Raw genomic sequence first — 19606 nt, 5'->3', positions numbered from 1 at the left:
AGCACACACGTCATTGCCATTCTCGTGAAGATCCTTTTGGGAAGCCGTCTTCAACGTTCACTCTAATATCCAGCGGTAGCGTGCCAAGGTGGGTTCTTTTCAGCACAATATGTGGAGTAGCTCTTTTTTCCTTTTATTCCTAGATGCCAAGTGGTTTCCAAAGGTCCAATCCTTTGCGGCGGTCCTGGTCAATTTACTGACGTTTGCGTTTCGCCCATCCAGTAAGAAAGGGCGAAAGAAAAATCCCTCTCTCCTACGCACGTTAATAGAGAGGGTGCACGTATGACGTCAGAACCCGGAAGTGTAATTCGCCACTGGTTCCTATTTTCCAATGTGACGTTATAATGGGGTTTTTAAATTTATGAGTTAAATGAAGCCTGTGGTAAACATAACTTAACAAAAGCGTTTTGTTGTACAATGTAAATTACACAGACTTTAGATAAGCAAGGAGAGAAGTTTGTGCAAGGTGGTGTCCTACACTCTTTTTCTGAGGAGATCTCTCTGGATTAGTGAGTTTGATCTTAACTTTGTAGTTTACAGAAAAACCAAGTCTTCTATGAATGAATGCCTTGGTTGATTTATTAGGGGGGTGGGAGTCCTGTGAATTTCTGGTGATTGAGTGTAGCTCCAAGCCTTATGAATCACAGAGAATCAGCAAGTAATCTATGTATCATTTTGGGTGTGAAATTGGATCCTGCAGAGAAAGAAAGCAAAGACCTGGCAGAGGAGTTACAGGTGTAGTGAGTGTGCAACGGCAGTAGAAATGAAGGCAAAGAATGAGGGAAGTACCTTCCTTTCCCCGGTGTGCTCTCTTTCTCTCTCGTTGTGGTCTCTCGGTTGAGTCACGCAGGTCGAGTCGCAGGTCTTTACACGAGCCGGTCTGAACACGACGAGGGAGGAACACGATGGCTGCCCCACAATGGCTGCCGCTACAGCTCCACTGACTGCTTATGTACCTCACACCCCATCAGCCGCATCACAATCTGCCCTTCAATCAACCAACCGCGCACTTTCTGCAAAGTCACCTGACCCTCTACACACCATTTACTCGTTACAAATTAATAACCGTGGAAACCACACGCTGCTACTCCACCTCCTCGTTACCTACAACCAATTACAACAGCCATTATGTGTTCCAGGTCAACTATCGTTCTTGACCCACTGTTCATACACTCATTTTTGTGTGCTTTCTCTCAAAAGCACAGATGAGCACTGTTTTATTCATGTCCCCCTTTAACACCTCTGTACTCTGTGTTTGGATGTTAACCACTTACACCAAACACACTATACTAACCGTGTCATTGTGCTGTACTGATTTCTTTCATATTTATAATCAAGCCACTTGGCTCCCTTTATCCAATGTGCTCTAAACAACCTTATGTATTCCTACTTTTATTATTATTATTTTTGGGGGGGGGAGAGGGAGTGCTTTGGGTGTACACTAAACAAACTCTCACAATGATGATGATGATACCACATCATCCTGTTAAATATACAACTACTCATACAGCAGTACTTCTAAACCTGAAAGCTGGAGCACACCTCCAAGGGGCCTCAAGATCATTGAGGTACTCTCATTTTCTAAGTCTGACTTCCACACCTGAAAAACACATTATTAATCAAAACAATCAAAACCCGGAGTGCTTTTACAAACTTTATGGATGGATGCTCAGCCAGGGGTGGAAACAAACAAACAATCACACACATTTTTTACTACAAACACACCCACCCACTCACTCACTCTCAGTATCTTTGTTTCTGTGCAGTTGGACCATCAGCAGTACAGCGTCTGGACAGCTCCACTGTGAGGACCTACTCTTGCTGAGAGAACATGAAAACTTCAAGCTGTGAGTGACTCCCATACACTCAAAACAACCAACATGTCATTGTCCCTCTCCTCTGCCATCTACAAAATAAATCCCTCATTAAATCTATATACCCAATAAGTAATCCTTCATGAATTGCGTTCACATCAACAATTGATCCACTGAAGTGACAAGAGTGCACCAGCATCTGCGAGACAGTGTTCACGCAATTCAAACACACTGGCCTTTATGATCACACCAACCGTGTCTGCAGGCAAACAGCCATGACGTTACACTCTTATTACATGTAACTACAACTTCAGCCGACAAAGCTTGACTCCAACACTAAAATTACAAACTTACAGGACTTGAATATTACTACAAAAAAAGGACCATTTTTATCCAAACAACCAGCAACACATATTGCTGCACCAGCTTCCCCCACCCCAGATCCAGCTCTGATAGTGCATCACTCCATAATCACAAATATTAGCAGCAGGGATACAACTACACGCTGCTTTCCTCAAGCAAAAGCTTCTGATGTAAACAGGACACTTCAGAGCATTCTGAATGAGCAGTCAGACCCCCTTAAGGATTCCAATCAACTCTTTGGAAACACTTAGAAAACCGCTTCGTCGTTCATCTGTGCACCGCTCCCAATAAGCAGAACAAACATGTTTTCAAGGTTGCTTGCTCTAAATACATGGCTGCAAAAAACATTCAACATGACAGGACTGAAATTCAAATCAGATAGCCTTCGCCCAAACAAACTTTGTGCAAAAGGACAATATCTACTTCTCCCCACCCGCCACTCCACACTCAACCCACCCGCCACTCCACTCAACCCACAAACACACCTGATGAGTGTTTGAATGACCACAGGACTTCACATCAGCGCCTGAATGTGAATGCAGTTCACGTATCCCACAAGAACAATGAAAACACCAAGCAGCCACAACAACCACTGCTCACGGACACATTCCCACCTTAGTCCTGCCCACAAACTTTACTTCAGAGAGACTGTGACCAGCTATTACTGCTCCAAGATTCAACACCCAAGGGAAAAAAGCAAGGGAAGCCAGGAAAAAATGGAGGAACTTGCTGGATCCAAGCTCTCCCACTGTCTCCTCCTCCCACACTTACATTCCACAAACTCTGGAGTGAAAAAAGTGTCCCACCCTGACACGCTAAGCTGTATCGTAACTCATAATGGGAAATGTTACATAATAAGTACTGTCTTGTTCTGTGGGTAAGCGCATTACTTATCACAGTTCATAATCCACTGACTGCCTCTTTGTCGTACAGTGTCATCTCTCAAACATGCGCGTGGGCGCACGTAACCGCAGCTAGTCCACGGAGCCAACTCTGTCGTCGAGCTCCTTTCTCTCATCGTTTACTCACCCTCGTGTCGTTTCAAAACTGTTTGTGTTCCTAAACCGCAACGACAGCTTGTGTTCATGTAAAACGTTACTTTGATGTTTCTTTCAGAGTCGTACCTTCAAGTTGGCCCGAACAAACGATTCTGACGAGTCACTGCCAAGAGAACAACGGAAGCCTGCGGAGGACAGGGCGAGGAGGGGATGGTGAAGGCCCGCCGACCTCCCCCGTCCCGCTCCTCCGCGACCCGGCCGTCCGCCGCAGATGCCGACGCGCTCTCGCCCTTTCTGTCTTCTTCTACGCCACGCGCCTCCTTCGGCTTGAGTACTGTGTATTTCTTCTACAGGGGATGTGTAAGTTCAACTGTAAATCACTATAAATAAAGCTCTTTTATATATGGAAATACATAAACAAATATAAAGAAATATATATATACATACACATGTCTATATATAAAAAGATAAACCACACATTCAGACTTTGTGCACATTGCGTCTTTTAACGTCAAGGTTTTGAACGCTGCTGCTGTTACGCCTTTTCCCCCAACACCCGAGAGGCTCTTTTCATTCCGTTCTTCGTGCGTTTTGAGGATTGAAAGCCCCTCGCCCAAAAACAACACGTACCCGTCCGAGTCTACGTGACGCTCGTTTTTTGCTCTTACCCCAATGGAGCGCGATATACGTCTGATCGAAAGGGACGGGTCTGACCCAAACCCTTCAAAAACGCACATCTAACTGGATTTTGTTCTGAAACAAAAAATATTTACATGTCAAACTAAATAATAATCATAAACTCAAATAATATTGCCTGGGTCTTCATTTCATCCATCGTTAATGCCTGAACCGGATCGTGGAAAGCGAGTAAGACGTACAAAACCTAAAAGTGACTCGGCCCTCCTGAAACACCCTCGACACTCACCCTCACCCCCGCAAATGGCTACGTTACTTTCGGGAGCCTACATTTTACATTTTCCGCAAGAACTTCGTTAATTGGATATATTTAACTCTCGTGTTGACTTTAAAGCGTACGCTCGCACGTGTTATTGTTTGGTTTGGTTAGAAACAATGTAAAACACGTATAGTTCGTGATCAAATTTCCCGTCGCGGACCGCTCGCCTGCTGACCTTTGGTCGGCCGGCCGGCCTCGTCTCGATAGTGTGCCGCGGCCTCTCGTTAGGGGAAATCTCCAAAAGACAGGCTTAGCTCGTAGTGATCGTACACTTACTTGCTGTGACTTACTTTGGTGTAAAAAATGTTTCCAACTCTTGTTTGTGTTCAAAATGCAGGGAACACCTCTTGTACAGCCCTCCACTTCCTGTCTTTGAGTTATTTCTGACACTTCGACAGTTTGTACATCCCTGTTTTGCACGCACAGAGAATCGTTTTATTTTGTGTCCATTTTTTTATTTATTACTGATTGTATCTTGGTCAAAACTATGTGGTGATCAAAGAACTTTTAATTGTCAATAAAAGTACACTCAAATAGGTTTTCTTTATAACAATCGTTGTCGGAAATCTTTTTACAATGCATTTCTTCAAACTGGTACTTCACTGGTACTTTACACTGGTACACATGTTCACCTTGATTGATCCATTCATTTTTTTATAGTGCAGGGTGAATCTCACAAAAACTGTCCAGCTTATATTTTACCAATCAAAAGGAGGAGAACAATATTTCACTTCATGAAAATGGAGGCAACTTTTAGGACTTTTTTTTTTTTACATTACAATAGAAAAACATTTCTTTACATAAAATAAATCTAACTTCTTATTGTTTCTCTTTTCTCCTGATATTGGGGTGAAATAAATATAAACCGGACGTATTTTTGTAACGTTCACTTATTCAAACTTATCTAAACTATTTGATTGGTGTTAATTTGGTCCAACTAATACAAAACCTTATACAAATACAATCTTATCAAAAAGCATTAATGAAATATATATATATTTTTTTTACAATTTAGTATCACATTATTATTAAAAAAAAATGATGGCATAGCGAGGAGTACATTCTATTGGGAACCACGTTCCTCTATTGCAAATAAATCTCACATCTTAGAGAGGAAGGTGTGTGTGTGTGTGTGTGTGTGTGTGTGTGTGTGTGTGTGTGTGTGTGTGTGTGTGTGTGTGTGTGTGTGTGTGTGTGTGTGTGTGTGAGTCCATCCATATCTGATGGTAAATTATTTACCAGGTTCTTTTACAGTTTCTCTCAGCATCTTTTCGATGTCCTTAAAGACCTCAGGATCCTCTATGGTGGGACTGATCTATAAATTTCACATTACAAACATCCAAATTAGAAAGCTCTGCAGTCCCATAATGTTTTCACTGAACAAGAGCATTTGCAGCTGTCCACCAACTTAATAACAGTTATCATGTCAAGAAAATACCTTAAAAGGCTTGTGGTTCACCAGGTTAGCGAGAGACGATCGTGGAATTTTTCCTGAGCGGGTTTTGGGAAGAGCTTTGACAAAGACAACCTTCCTGAGAGCCGCAACCGGCCCGATGGTGTCCCTCACCAGTTTCACCATCTCGTTCACAAGCACTTCTTCACTCTTCTGACACCCTACAAACACACACACACACAAATATACATCCAATAAAGTGTATTCTTTTATATTCTATATATTTTATATATATTCTTCATTTCTCACCATTCCCGAGCACACACAAAGCCAGAGGCACATGTCCCTTCAGGGGGTCCTCCAGCCCCACAACAGCACAGTCCACCACGGCAGGGTGCAGCAGGACAGACTGAAGGACACACGCCGACACACACAAAATATGGTTTGTTAGTATGGCAACACCAAAGATGCTTGTGGTGGTTGTTATTTGTGTTGTGAGTGAGACCTCTTCGAGGGCGCCGGTGGACAGCCTGTGACCCGCCACGTTGATGACGTCGTCGGACCGAGACATGATGTACAAGAAGCCCTCCTCGTCCACAAACCCTGCGTCCATGGTGTCATAGTAACCCTAGGAGGGAGTACAATAAAAATACTTTTCAATACAAAAACTACTACTTGAAGATATTTTTTAATACTAACACACATTCATGACTGGTATACGTAATATTTCTTTGAGCTGCTGGATGGCGCTGCACCCCATAAAAGCGGACATCACAGCATGTCAGCTCAATCCAATGTGCTTATTTCTACAATAGCTATTTCATAACATGCCAGTGATGTCTATTAAAGTATAACCACCCATATACAAAGACATTTTACCATTATACAAAATTTTTCTAAGTATACCACAACAGTGGAATATAAAGCCTACTCATAAAGCCTTGAAATTCTATTTTAGTAAGTTTTGTAATTATAATGCAATGACTGTACGCTAGATGCTAGCTTATTCTCAGGCCGCAGTGTACTTCTGTCAGGTTCTTATATTCAGTACCAACAAAAACATACACTTCTAGTTACATGTAATGTCAATGTAAATTTGTAAATAAAATGCCTAATATACCACCTTAAAAACATTACTTCTACCAAACATTGTCGGTTCATTTCTCTTACTCTAAGACTTCCTAATACTTACAATAGTGTGCATGTCATATGGATCACTTTTGTGTCACATTTTGGGCCTTTTTAAAGCCTCAAAGTTTCAGTTCCAGTTCATCGTAACTAATTACATAGAACATAGCAGTACTTCATTCAAAATACATCAAATGATCAAAACATCTTTAACACCTCTCGTTACGATCAGCGTGTGGATTGAATGCAGCCGAGATGTAATGATCAAAAGCGCATGCTGAGCGCCGTCCTGTGATGAGATTATGACTGTCCTGCCTGATTATTAATCAAAAGAAAAGGATATAGACATCCTAATCAAACTGCGCGTAACAGTCTCGTCCTTGGGACGCCCACAGACTTTTCACGGACCTGCTGATGCGTACCTGGAAGACGCTTGTCGGAATCATTAATCGGATAGCTAGGCGACTTAAAGTTGGGTACGCAGCTTTCATATTACGAGCACTCATAAAACTAATCGTTCGACTCCAACCTTCTCAGATCCTGATTGAGCCACATAGTATCAATTGACATTCATTAGATATTCTGTCTATGACAAAATACACTATTTCATATTTTACACGTACAAATTCAAATCACAAAGGGACAAGTCACAAGTTTCTTAATTTCTTCATTATTAGGTTATGGTGTGCGCCAGATAAACCTTCCCCTAATCTGCATATAAAAACATAAACTGTGACTGGTCACTTTGCATGTCAGTCCCTTTCTTACTGTTTGAATGGGTCTGTCTGAATTTTGCCCACAATAACTGGACCAGACGTAACTGCAAGTCCAAAGTCTGCCTATGCTGGTGATACAAAATGCTCCTTTCAAACTACTGCACAAAAAATGAAGGAAGATCCTTGGACTGGAAGGAAGACACTTGCATGCGTGTCACAGTAGAGCAGATGGTGAATGTATGCGTGTATACAGCTGAATGCTTACAGGGAACTTGGTGAAGTACAGCTTCTTAAACAGCGTCTGATTCTGCCAGAGACTGAGAGCCGCCCCGGGAGGCAGAGGAAGCCTGACGAGAGAAGAAAAAGACACGTTTTCACAAGAAGAAAAAAAATGTCAAGATGTGATCTTGCTTCAAGGAATAGGATGTTTTCAACCTTTCAGGGTCAGAAAATGCTTTCAAGTATAAATATGAATGACAATATTCAAAGGAACAAAAAAATGTGGGGGGGGGGGGGGAATGAAACATTCAGAGGATTAACAGCAAACACAGATTTTTTAAGATTCTGTCATGATTTGCTCACCCTCATTTTGTTCCAAACCTGTATGACTTGCATTCTTCTGCAGAGCATAAAATATGATATTTTGAGAAATGTTTTGGTGTTATTCAATAACCAAACTGTTTGGTTACCAAAGTACGTGTGTGTGTTTCACAAAATAAAGTCATAATTTGTTTTAATGATTTACATTTTATATTATATAGAACATTTCACTATACATTCTATTTTTTACTAATTCCTCTTTTTTTTTTATATAGGCACGTAAATCAAAATACTTTAAAAAAGAGAAGAAAAAAAAAGAGGTATGTGCAACTCCTGAAAGTGTTTATGTATCGTCTTGTTTTATAAGACACAATTTCCTTTTAATCCGAGCTTCTATCCGTCAAGCTTTCAAACAAACACGCTCTTGATTAACATCAAATCTACCGGGGAACAAAAATGACAACATCACAGACAAGTACAAGATTAGTTGCCTCTGTGGCGGGCGAGGACAGACGCGTCGCCAGGCTTAGACGTGGGTTGCACCTGAAGAAGGCCTGAAAGAACACACAAAATGCCCTTTTCTAAGCAGACGGTGTGAGACGAGACCCCATTAGTCATTCCGCTCAGGCTCGGCCTTAATGTCCCTCGTAAAGACTGAGATTTTAAAGTCAGATCTGTGATGAAAAGATTCTCTTCAGCTTTGGCTTTGTGTCAGTAAATCTTTTATTGTGCAGGGAAGATGAGTGGACATTGAAGTGGAAAGCACAGAAAAGGAGAGTTATTTTTGAAGATCAAACAAAGGGGTTGTGCTGTCATCTTAAGGACACGGCGGAGGCCTGGATGGCCATTGGACCTGTCAAAATATGACTGTCTGTCTACAACAGGGGGAGAGTTCAATAGAGGGAGAACAGAGCAGTGTCCATTCGGTCATATCATTGTAAAGAGACTCGTATTGATCTTTTATTCTTATTATTCTGTATTTCATACAGTTTAATTAATAAAGAAGCTCTGAAATCAGCATTGTTTAGTGAGATCAGAGATCACAATTCTGAACACATTTCACAGGTTTCTTCATGACCTTTTGATCTAAAGGTGTACACTTTTGATGTTTAAACATTTGAAATTAGTTCAATATAAACATAAATTGTACTGTAACTATTTATACCAACAAAGAAGAGTAGGTGAAGGAAAAATCCCCCCAGGATGCACCTCATGAAGTTGTGCCGAGTGTCCTTTTGCTTCTGCACCTGCATTTGGAATATTCTACAGTGTGTTTTATAGTTTATACAGTACCTGTCAAAACTTTGGAAACATTATAAAACATTTTTTGAAATAAGTCTCTTATGCTCACCAAGGCTGCATTTATTTACTCAAAAATACAGTATAAACAGTAATATTGTAAAATATAATCATTACGATTTAAAAAATAACTGGTTTTTATTTTAATATATTTTAAAATGTAATTTATTCCTGTGATGCAAAGCTGAATTTTCCATCTGAAAGCAATGGCTTGGCAATTTCGTTTTAAAGGGGGAGGAACTTAATACATTTTGATGAACTGATTAATTGTGAATTAAAACAGAGAATGGCTATTAGAAAAAAGGTCCATTTTAATTTCACGTTCACGCTTTTGAGGAGTAACGCATCTTGATGCTCCATGACGTTTGTATCGTGTTGCAATGCCCGGCCCTGTGGCCTCACGGTAAGTGCATAAGCTCCAAACACACTGAGATCTCCTTCATCTAGCCTGATACGCCTGCCATTCCCTTCTGTCCCCTTCCTACTGTCTCGATCGATGAAAACAAAACAATGAAAGGATTAAAATAACTCACTTTACCACAATATTTCCCAGAGTCCTTGGTTTCACCTGTTGCATATCATCATCAATCACTGTCACTATGAGACAAAGATAAAGAAAGTGCTTTGGTCGTTTATTGAATTATCTAGATATTACAAGCTCGAATGTCAATCAAAAGGAGCTCTGAGACATAATCGCTCATCGATCAACAACAAAGAGTTTGTAATAAACAAATGGTCAGCCTCACACGTGTCACGTGAAGAGTGCCAAAGAACAACGTAGAGGGATCTCACCGTCGTATCCAGGCACGGCTTTACCGGCCGTACCGGCAGGGGGAGCGAGTGAGCAGCCCAGACCCACACAGGACGCAGTGATGGAGGAGCCGCTTTCTACAACAGAGACAGATGAAAGCTGCATAAGCAGGTCATTCACAAGGAGGCACTCAAGTCACAAACATAAGCTCATTAACATATGTCTACCCATATTTGCACATCAATGACTTTTCATCGTTCAGCAACTTTGAAGGGGTCTTGTTGCTCATTTCCCATGCAAAGATGTTAACTAATCAGAAGTAAGGGCATTAACCTATCTATAGAAATCTTAAAGGTACAGTGACGCGTTTAATTCTAAAGGTCAGAGAGAGGGTAGACGATAGTGATGCAAAACTACATTCAGACTGTTTGTTGCGTTTGAAACCTTGACTATTTCATGAAAAAACTGAGTGATCTGTATTGGCCAGCACGTTGTAAAATGTTTAATCTGCGTTTGTCAGGTCGTGGAATACCTGAGTTTGAAAAGACCCTCGCTGAGCTGGCTGCCATTTAAGTCGTCATGAAATGGAAATTCTATTTATTCATCTTTTAATAGCAATAAAAATAATCACATTTATAAATGCATCTTAATGTGAAAAATTTTGTTGAGTTATTGTTCACTAAAACTGTAACTATTACAAATAGTTTTCAGTCACTGAAATACAGCTGAAATGAATTAAAATATCAAATAAAAGTTACAGATAAAAAAAAAAAAAAAATCATTAATAAATGAAGTTTTATCAACTAACTGAAATAAGTTAGAGTTCTAAAATGATTAAAACTGAAATAAAAATAAAGCTAAATAGAAATATTACATAAAGCTAATTCAAAATATTCATAAAACAGTACATGTGACCCGTCACCCGTGCTGGTTCAAAAACGAGTTACAGGATTAAATTACTATGGAAATGCCATGAAAAGGGTCCATCAACTACAAGATCGCATTCATATCCGCCTCCATCCATTCAACGACTGTTGGATTAAAACAAGTCCGCACCCTACTTTCTTTCCGTAATCAGTTTCCTCGGATGTACGTCACTTCAGCAGTTACCTCAAATAACACATCCGGAAGCACAGACACTTCAAGGAAACTCCATCAGGTGTGTTTCTGCCACAGTAATGCAAGAACGTATAGTAAGTATGTACTGTAAAACAGGACAGCACGTTCACATTACACTAACCCAGCGTTTGCGTACCTGCATAAATGACGTGTCTGGCTTATAAATAAACATCACAAAAGTTAAAAATATTTCACAATCAGTAGACGACACAGAGCAAAGCATTCACAAATGGAACACAGACTTGTTCGTCATCTGTCTCGGAGCCAGATGCTACAGGAGAGCTGTGAACAGCATGAGAGAGAGAGAGTGATGAAGAGTGAGAGAAACTGGTAAAAATAGGGAGGGAGAGAGTGAGGCAGAAACTGTTGGCATCGCAGCGTGTGGCAACACGAGTCTGTCTGGCACCGCTGACATATGTGAGTAATGCAGAAAGCTCAAACACTTTTCACAGGTGACGCAGAAACACACACACAGAGAGCAGAAAAGTCTGCTATTTCTGAAATTAGGATGTAGGTCATTTACTCACACAACAATTTCGTTCCAAACTAGTAAAATTTTCTTGAAGAAAAGTTTGAAGAATGTGCCCGTCCCTCTTTTCCCTGTGATTATAATGCATGGGCACTGGAGCTTTTAAGTGTCAAAACAGATGCAAAATCATCTTAACAATTAATATTTTACTCTTCACTACTTTTTACGCAAAAAAGCAGGTGAAAATCACACTGTAAAATGAATAGTAATGTCCAAATGTCGCTCGTGTCGTAGGAAATCGCCCACTCTCGTGTCGCTTTGTTGCTTAGTGTGAATGCACCTTAATTCGCCGCTGGTTCCCTCAAGAACTAGATAAAACAGTTTGGGGTGTGAGTGTGTGCAGTTTACGTTGAAGAACAAAACATCAAAGTATCGTCAAGTTATGTTTACAACAGGCTTTATTTTACTTATAAATTGAAAAACCCCATTAGGAAAATCTCGAGGGAACCAGTGGCAAATTAGTCTTCCATGTTCTGACGTCATCCTTGCACCACTCTACAGACCCCTTTCCAGTTAGTAAACACGGTGACGTTTTTTGTGGGCGGAGCTTAGGTGGAGGCAGAACGATTCCCCTGGCCGCTTCACTAACGCCAGTTTGCAAGTTTTGTTAGCTTGTTTTTTAACAATGACTGGAGAAAATCTGATTTTATCTTAATGTGTAAGGTCACTCACTGTCCAGGACCGCAATTATTATTTGCAAAAGTTAATTTTAACGGACATAATCAGATTGGCCGACCCGTACACGCTCGCTCAATGGATGGACGATCTGACAGGATTAACGTTAACACTACCGCCAGTTGAGTGGCCTGACATCTACACCTACCTGATAGAGAAACCAAGCATAAAGACAAACTGAGGGCATATAAATCTTTAGATGCCTATAACTATGTGCTGAATGGTCACGTACAAGACTTGTGTTGTGTGGTACGATCCGAAGACGACCATGTAAAGAGTGACATTACAGTGCAATTGTAATGATGTGAATATTTTCTAGAAATAAAAATTCCAGATACAGCAAATTCATTTTTTAACTATGTATTTGATTATTCTTTTTTTACCAGGTTCTTCAAAAAGTCGTCACAATCAAACACAACAATCTAGGCTTTACAATCATAGATGATTCACAAATAATCACAATAGTTTCGAAAACATTATGCGATAAAATTTCAAATTGGAGTCTGTACTCCGTCGATTCTTGCACCCAACAACACAACAAGATGACATTTAATTATAATAATAATATTTTAAACTCCTTATTATGTAGCCGAATCAGTGCTGGTTTGTATTGGCTGTCTCCAGGTTTCCTTTTGTTTTGCCTCCAGCTAACACCGTGACGTAATTGTGACGTCGGCGCAAAAGGGGTCTATATCAGACAATATACTGACTGTCTTCTTCAAAATATGAATATGATTAATTATCAGTTATCTGTATCTGTAAAAATCTCTGTAAGTGGTGGCTTCGAAACCATACACAAACGCGGACTATGCAACATCGGCAGCCCTTCTGGCGCACTCGTTAGTTATTTCAGTAATTCAACGTAAACTTTATATTTAAGTTTTTTTAAATTACGTTTTCTGTCTAATATTTATAATTTATTTTATTTGACCTTTATTTCAATCAATAAAAAAATACTTTTTAACAGATTACGTTTTAGTTAACAAAAAAACACAGACTCTTAAGCAATTACCACATAATAAACACAAGTATATAACATTTTATTTCAACATAAAAATAAATAAAAAGAAATGTCATTATGATTACACAATATATTGCTACCATGTTGGTTATTGTAGATATTTGAGTATAATTTGTTATAATAAAAAGCGGCTGTCCCTCTGGTGCACTAGGCGTCCGAATTTCATATTGGTTCATCCCTAAAAAGTCTCATAAATGTGAGACTCGTGCACTACACCCGCCTAAATCATTCCATAGCTTTGTGTTACCAACATACATTTCTTATACAAATGTTTCTCTTGTGCTCCATTGTTAGTCAAGTCAGTCATGCGGATTCCTTTCAAAGGTACGGTATAAAATACAACATGTTTAATTGTAAGGTTCAGAAATAGGATGGAAAACTACAACATATGTTTTGGGTGCAAAAACTTGAACATTTTAAAATCTAATCACAGAAAAGGAGTGAGCAGGTGTGCTTAACCGAGTTTTGGCCAAAACGCTAATTAAATGAGAGTCTTTTGACACAAAAATTCTGAAGTTCATGTCCTGCCATCACCGGTTATTGCCAGCCACCTGCCGTCAAGTAAAGTTAATTTAGTGGACTGATAAACTTCACCAGAGTCAAAAACCGACAGACTGTGCCAGGGTCCACGCACAAGCGACGTCCAGCTCAAAAGACAGGCGCCGACGCTCACGGCCACGTTAAGGTCGTTTGCAAAGCCAGCAGTCATTGACACATACTCCCAACTGGAAACATACCAGTTGCCCGGCAACAGCGGTGACATCAGCAGCCCTCATCACCAAAGCCCCCCACCTCTTCACAGCAGGAATTGCGTCTTAAAATAGCACACAGATTATTATCAGGTCTCAAAAGCGGCAGCCTTTCTTTCATTTTCTGTGTGTGCTAGATGAGTGTTGCCGCTGAGAATAATAATTAAACAACACATTTACATGCGTGTGTGTTTGAGATTGCAACCACACACTGTCTGACTCAAGCAACACACTCCAAGAGGCTGTGCTATTATTTTCAATATAGCCACTAAAAAGCATATTTATATACTATTATAGTATGTATACATATTTTCAATTCAATTTGAATAGTATCCCCTTTTTTTTTACCAGTATTAATCTTTAAAAACACTTATACTTTAATAATGTTAAATGAGATCTTTACCCAATTCCAAAACAATTATCCATTTTTCATACTGTACACAATAATGCTGTGATGCCTAAATTCTCTTGTTGCATTTAAAATGACGGATTTTTAGTAGAGATGCACCGATGCCAATACCAGTATAGGTATCGGATCGATACTGCGCTCGTGTATTCATACTCAATGCTCTGATACCAATAACCGATACCAAGCAGCATGTGCAGTAGTGCTTGTGACAAAGAAACACCGACAACGGAGCAAACAGAGAGCAGAATGGACATATCAGAGAAGGATGTCTATGAAGTAAAGGTATCGAATTAATAGAATGTTGAACAAATGAAATATTTACGCCTATATATCTGGTGTGCGAAACACGCAGAGTGGATTGAGCGCGCAGCGGCACAGATGCCCAAGCTTGTCGAGCGCATTCCACAGACATAACTGGAAAGTTTGTAGTTTGGTCAGATACCACAATAGCAAAGAAGGTAAAACAAGGCACATATTACTAATGTTAACTAACGGTAAAGAGAGAGAGAGAGAGAGAGAGAGAGAGAGAGAGACACTTGCATGCTCTTAATTGCTGATCACTCACTCAGCACACATGGGTCATTTGGATTAAAACTAAATCATACATGCAAGTAAAAACTTAAACTGTTACGTGATTTATGTATAAAAAGTAGTTCCCAACATTATTACAGGACAAGAAGTTTACTGTGTGCTAAGTGCTCATCTCATGCACTTGAACACTGAATTTAATTCTCTTTCACATCTTCTTGCGCTTGAACTGACAAATTCACACAAAATTATGTAAAAACGCCAGTCTTGGCTGGTATCCTAAACATAGTAGGTAATGCCTTAAGTGAATGTAAACAGTTGAGAAATAAAATGCATGTGTAACCGTGTGTTTTTTTGGATCGGTGCACTCACGCTTAAAGGGACAGCAGCTTAATAACCCCGCTGCTGTGTTTTTAATCAAAGGACAAAGAAAAAATCACATATTTAATAAATATAGTGAAGACTATGCAGTGTTATTTTACATTTGATAACTTTATTCAAATTCTGTACCTGAAAACCTGAAAAACAGCAGTTTATTTCATTTGCATCTCTGTTCTATTGAATTTATTTGTGCTATTTGACATTGGATTGTTTGTTCTTATTTTATTACTGAATGTTTACTTGCCTTCAATAATGTTTTAAATTTACATTAATTAGGCTAGTTTTTGCTGTAGTATCAAAATAGTAATAGAGAATTGTGATATTTCACTGGTATGTAAACATTTGAACCGCTGACCCAATCCTTAGCACTGAGCCCTGCTGGAGCAGCTCTAAATAGGCGCTGTGCTATTAAAGGGGTGGTATAATGCCCTTTTCACAAAATGTAAAATAAATATTTGATGTCTGTGGTGTATGTGAGGTTTTAGCTCAAAATACCCCACAGATATTTGTATATAGCATGTTAAAATCGTCCCTTTTTGAGGTGAGCAAAAACGCACCGTTTTTGTGTCTGTCCCTTTAAATGCAAATGAGCTGCTGCTCCCGGCACACAGGGCGGAGCTTCAACAGCTTGTGTCCTTTTACCTCACACAGACATGCACTGAAAATGTCAAAAACTTTTAGCCTCTCATGTAGGGCGTCACGGTGAAGGATTTTCCCTTGCGGTAATTTTGAGTGGCTCAATAGTGCAATATGTGGTATTATCGCCATTTATTTATTTATTTTGATTTATTTATATGTATTTGTTGCTATATAAATAAGTGTTACGATGTGGTCAGCATGCACAAAAACGACCTCATTTTCAGTAACCAATGTAACCGAAACTAAAAAGCGTCTCTGCGCATTGAAAGGCTGTCACTCAACACGCAGTTACATTGTTACGGCAATGGACTGTCTTTGAGTGAGTCATTTAACCGTTCATTCAACGAAGACGTTCAAAAACACTAATTCATTAAAAGATAGTAATGAAACAAGGTGTTCATTCTTTTTTTACTTTGAGCTCCACTTTTCAAGGCTCAGCTGACCAGTAATGCGTCGCATGGGTAACGCTGAAGCTGATGCAAGGGATTCACTTAATAGAGACCAATGGCAGTGATTCAATGCATGACTCGCTGATTTTGATTTTTTTCACAGCTTCCTTGCGCTGTGGAATGCTGACCAGCGCTGACGCTGACGCCATTTATGGCAAATACCTTAAACGTTAAAAGGATGACACAACCAATATTTCGCTTTCCTTGGACACGGCAACCTTTCACGAATATATATGACTTGATCTTAAAGACAGACGCAGGTAATCGCACTCGCTCAGTCGATCTCTCTCGTTCACTGTCTGTTTAGGCTAAGTGCAAATCCACGAAGCCTCTGTCAAAATCACCATGATAAAAACAGTCTTGTTATCATTATTAACTTATTTAACATTCAATACACATGCACGAAGTTCCATTCAAGAACTTTCATAGCCTTATGAAAAAAGAAAACATGTGAATATCGCGGCACTGTGGTTACTTGCATTCCTCTGCGGTTGGCTTGTCAGTAGTGCGGTACTACAATATTGCGGTTATCGCGACAGCCCTACTCTTATGTTCAAACCGGAGTCAGACAATGATGGAGAGACGAGAGAGAAGAAGTGACAACATGTAGAATGCAACAGGACATTTCTGAATGGTTAGTTGATGAATTTAGGTAGCTTATGTGTAGTTATCGTCTAGTCATTGATTAGCATATTCTGTCGTGAGAATCTGTAAATCGCGTTCCCGGGGGCGGGGTTTATGTAAATTTTAGGGTTTGTGATGTCACTAACCCGGGAGGAATGTCATGTAGTCCCTACCATCCGTTTGTTGTAGTCCTTAAAAAGCAATTTCTTTAAAAGAAAATATCTCCCTTTGCTTTGAAACTTTGAGCGTTGTAACTTTGCAGATGTTGTTTATGCTCAAACAGCAATATTACACACTAACTAAAGTTAGAAAAGTGAAATCATAATCAACCACCCCTTTAAATGAAAGATAAAATATGATATAGCAATAGAATGAACAGGGAAAGTAACAGAAACTCATACAATACATTTTAATGCATAATTAAGCATGAAAATAACTGAAGGAAATATATATTTGTTAAACAAATTAAACCAATGAATATGATTCATATTTTTTTTTGTTTCTCTACCTAATATATTTAAAATTTACAAATGCAATGAAAATACAGGTGTCGTTATCGGCAAGTACCAAAAATGAAAGTATCGGTACCAGCCTCGTTCTGGAAAAAGTGGTATCAGAGCATCCCTAATTTTTTGTGTTTAACTTTTAATCTATTTAGACAAAACAGTAAACCATTTTAATAATGTCCATTTGAAATATAATTATCACTTTATCATATTGGCCAGAATAGCAATTGGCCTTTATGGGTGCACAATTATCAAAATAGTTGATAGCAGCGGCACTGATATTGACCAATCAGCATTCAGAATACATGTTATAATAACTTCTGTATTCATCCTTAAGATAAAGCATGCAAGTGTGTGTGTGTGTGTGTGTGTGTGTGTGTGTGTGTGTGTGTGTGTGTGTGAGAGAGAGAGAGAGAGAGAGAGAGAGAGAGAGAGAGAGAGAGAGAGAGAGAGAGAGAGAGAGAGAGAGAGAGAGAGAGAGAGAGAGAGAGAGAGAGAGAGACTGTCACAGCAGCTTGACTTCTGATATTGCAATCCACGCATGAGCCTGGGGAACTTTGAGCTAGTAATGACATAGATAATGAAGGTTCAGATCACTTCCACTTTATTTCAGGAAAGCTATCACACCAGCGCAACCAAACTGCTGTTACACTACACCTCATCAGCTCTTCTAATCAAATCTCGCTCTGTGCCGCTGAACAATTCAAACACACCGTGGCGTTTGTGTGTTTGCACGCCGAAGTGGAGACGTGCCTGTTATTTCAAGATGTGTAATAATACGACTTGTCTCGTGGCGATGCATAAACGTGCTTTTAATCATGAATTGGATGGAGAGAGGGTGAAATTATAAATGGAGGACAGGACACACACAAACAGTGAAGACAGAATCATTCATCACAATAAGTACTTTAGCCTCTTTGAACCTGCGCTCACACACAAACAGATGTACGAATTCATTGTTGTTCCCGTTCATGCATTAAGATCTGACACTGGTTTTAAATTTGTGCTGTCGAATGACAAACAAAGAGTTTACAAGTACCGACTAGAAATATGGATGTGAGAGCAAGGGGAGAGGTGATTCGGTTCATTTTGTACAAATACTCGGTCAAGCTCGGCACCTGTTTATTTCTCTGAGATATTTATGAGCTGAATATGTTTTGCGGCCAGTATAGAACGAGGAGGTAACCCAATTCATTATGTATGTGATGGCTTATGCATCATGCTGGCAATAGGGGTTATGAATATCAAGCGAAGTGTACTGTTTTTCAGACAATGCATTTCAGGCTTCCCAGAGAAATAAGGGTGATTTTAAGGTCAGGAACTTGCAACATGAATAAACAAACACCTTTTGCCATCTGCCACTTATTTTAGTGAAGCGTACAGAAACTTAGAGTTGTATGAATCTGTTTTGTACTGTTTTCAATTATTTCTTTTCAACTAAGGCAAGGGTGTCCAATCCTGCTCCTGGAGGGCCACTGTCCAGCAGAGTTCAGCTCCAACCCCAATTAAACACATCTGAAACAGCTAATCAAGGTCTTACTAGGCATACTAGAAACTTCCAGACAGGTGTTGAGGCAAGTTGGAGCAAAACTCTGCAGGACAGTTACCCTCCAGAACTGAGTTTTGACACCCCTGAACTAAGCTGATACACAGTGCCATTTTATTTTTTACTTATGCCAGACATCTTTGTAAGATTGTAATCAAAGAAAATCGAATAAGAGTAAAGTATATTTCATTTAGGTAGTCATTTCCACAAATATACAAAACATGCTTATTTTTGTCCATTACAATCTAGTCATTTTTGCTGAAAATTCAAGGAAATTAAATAAAAAAACCTAAATTGTGTAATGTACACAGTAAAAATTACAAACACAGGTTTCAAAAGTTTGGAATCAGAAGGACTTTTTATGTTTTTGAGCTTAGGCTCACCAAGGCTGCATTTATTTAAGAAAATACAGTAAAATCTGTAATATTGTAGATATTGCAATTATTGCAATTCAAAATAACTGTTTTCTATGTT

The 19606-nt window shown here is 39.4% G+C and overlaps 2 protein-coding genes across 7 annotated transcripts in view; one reads left to right on the top strand and one right to left on the bottom strand.

The window, feature by feature from the left end:
- ppfia2 (PTPRF interacting protein alpha 2) overlaps positions 1–4743 on the top strand; it is a 160724-nt gene extending 155981 nt beyond the window's left edge. For all 5 annotated transcript variants that reach the window (XM_082168192.1, XM_082168191.1, XM_082168190.1 and 2 more), the window contains 2 exons: positions 1767–1847; positions 3294–4743. In XM_082168192.1, the coding sequence (XP_082024318.1) occupies positions 1767–1825 (59 nt within the window). In that variant the 3' untranslated portion in view covers positions 1826–1847; positions 3294–4743. The remainder of the gene's footprint in view (positions 1–1766; positions 1848–3293) is intronic.
- acss3 (acyl-CoA synthetase short chain family member 3) overlaps positions 4617–19606 on the bottom strand; it is a 40333-nt gene continuing 25343 nt past the window's right edge. The window contains exons 10-17 of one of the 2 annotated variants that reach the window (XM_082168214.1): positions 9999–10094; positions 9740–9803; positions 7633–7714; positions 6029–6151; positions 5833–5932; positions 5569–5744; positions 5338–5445; positions 4617–5265 (exon numbers count right to left, since the gene is read on the bottom strand). In XM_082168214.1, coding sequence (XP_082024340.1) covers positions 5362–5445; positions 5569–5744; positions 5833–5932; positions 6029–6151; positions 7633–7714; positions 9740–9803; positions 9999–10094 — 725 coding nt within the window. In that variant the 3' untranslated portion in view covers positions 4617–5265; positions 5338–5361. Of the gene's footprint in view, positions 5446–5568; positions 5745–5832; positions 5933–6028; positions 6152–7632; positions 7715–9739; positions 9804–9998; positions 10095–19606 lie in introns of both variants that reach the window. The other variant, XM_082168213.1, reaches the window with a different exon arrangement.

The sequence above is a fragment of the Leuciscus leuciscus genome (assembly GCF_965113295.1).
Source record: "Leuciscus leuciscus genome assembly, chromosome: 4".
Classification (NCBI taxonomy): Eukaryota; Metazoa; Chordata; class Actinopteri; order Cypriniformes; family Leuciscidae; genus Leuciscus; species Leuciscus leuciscus.
This window is presented reverse-complemented; position numbering and strand designations above follow the sequence as displayed.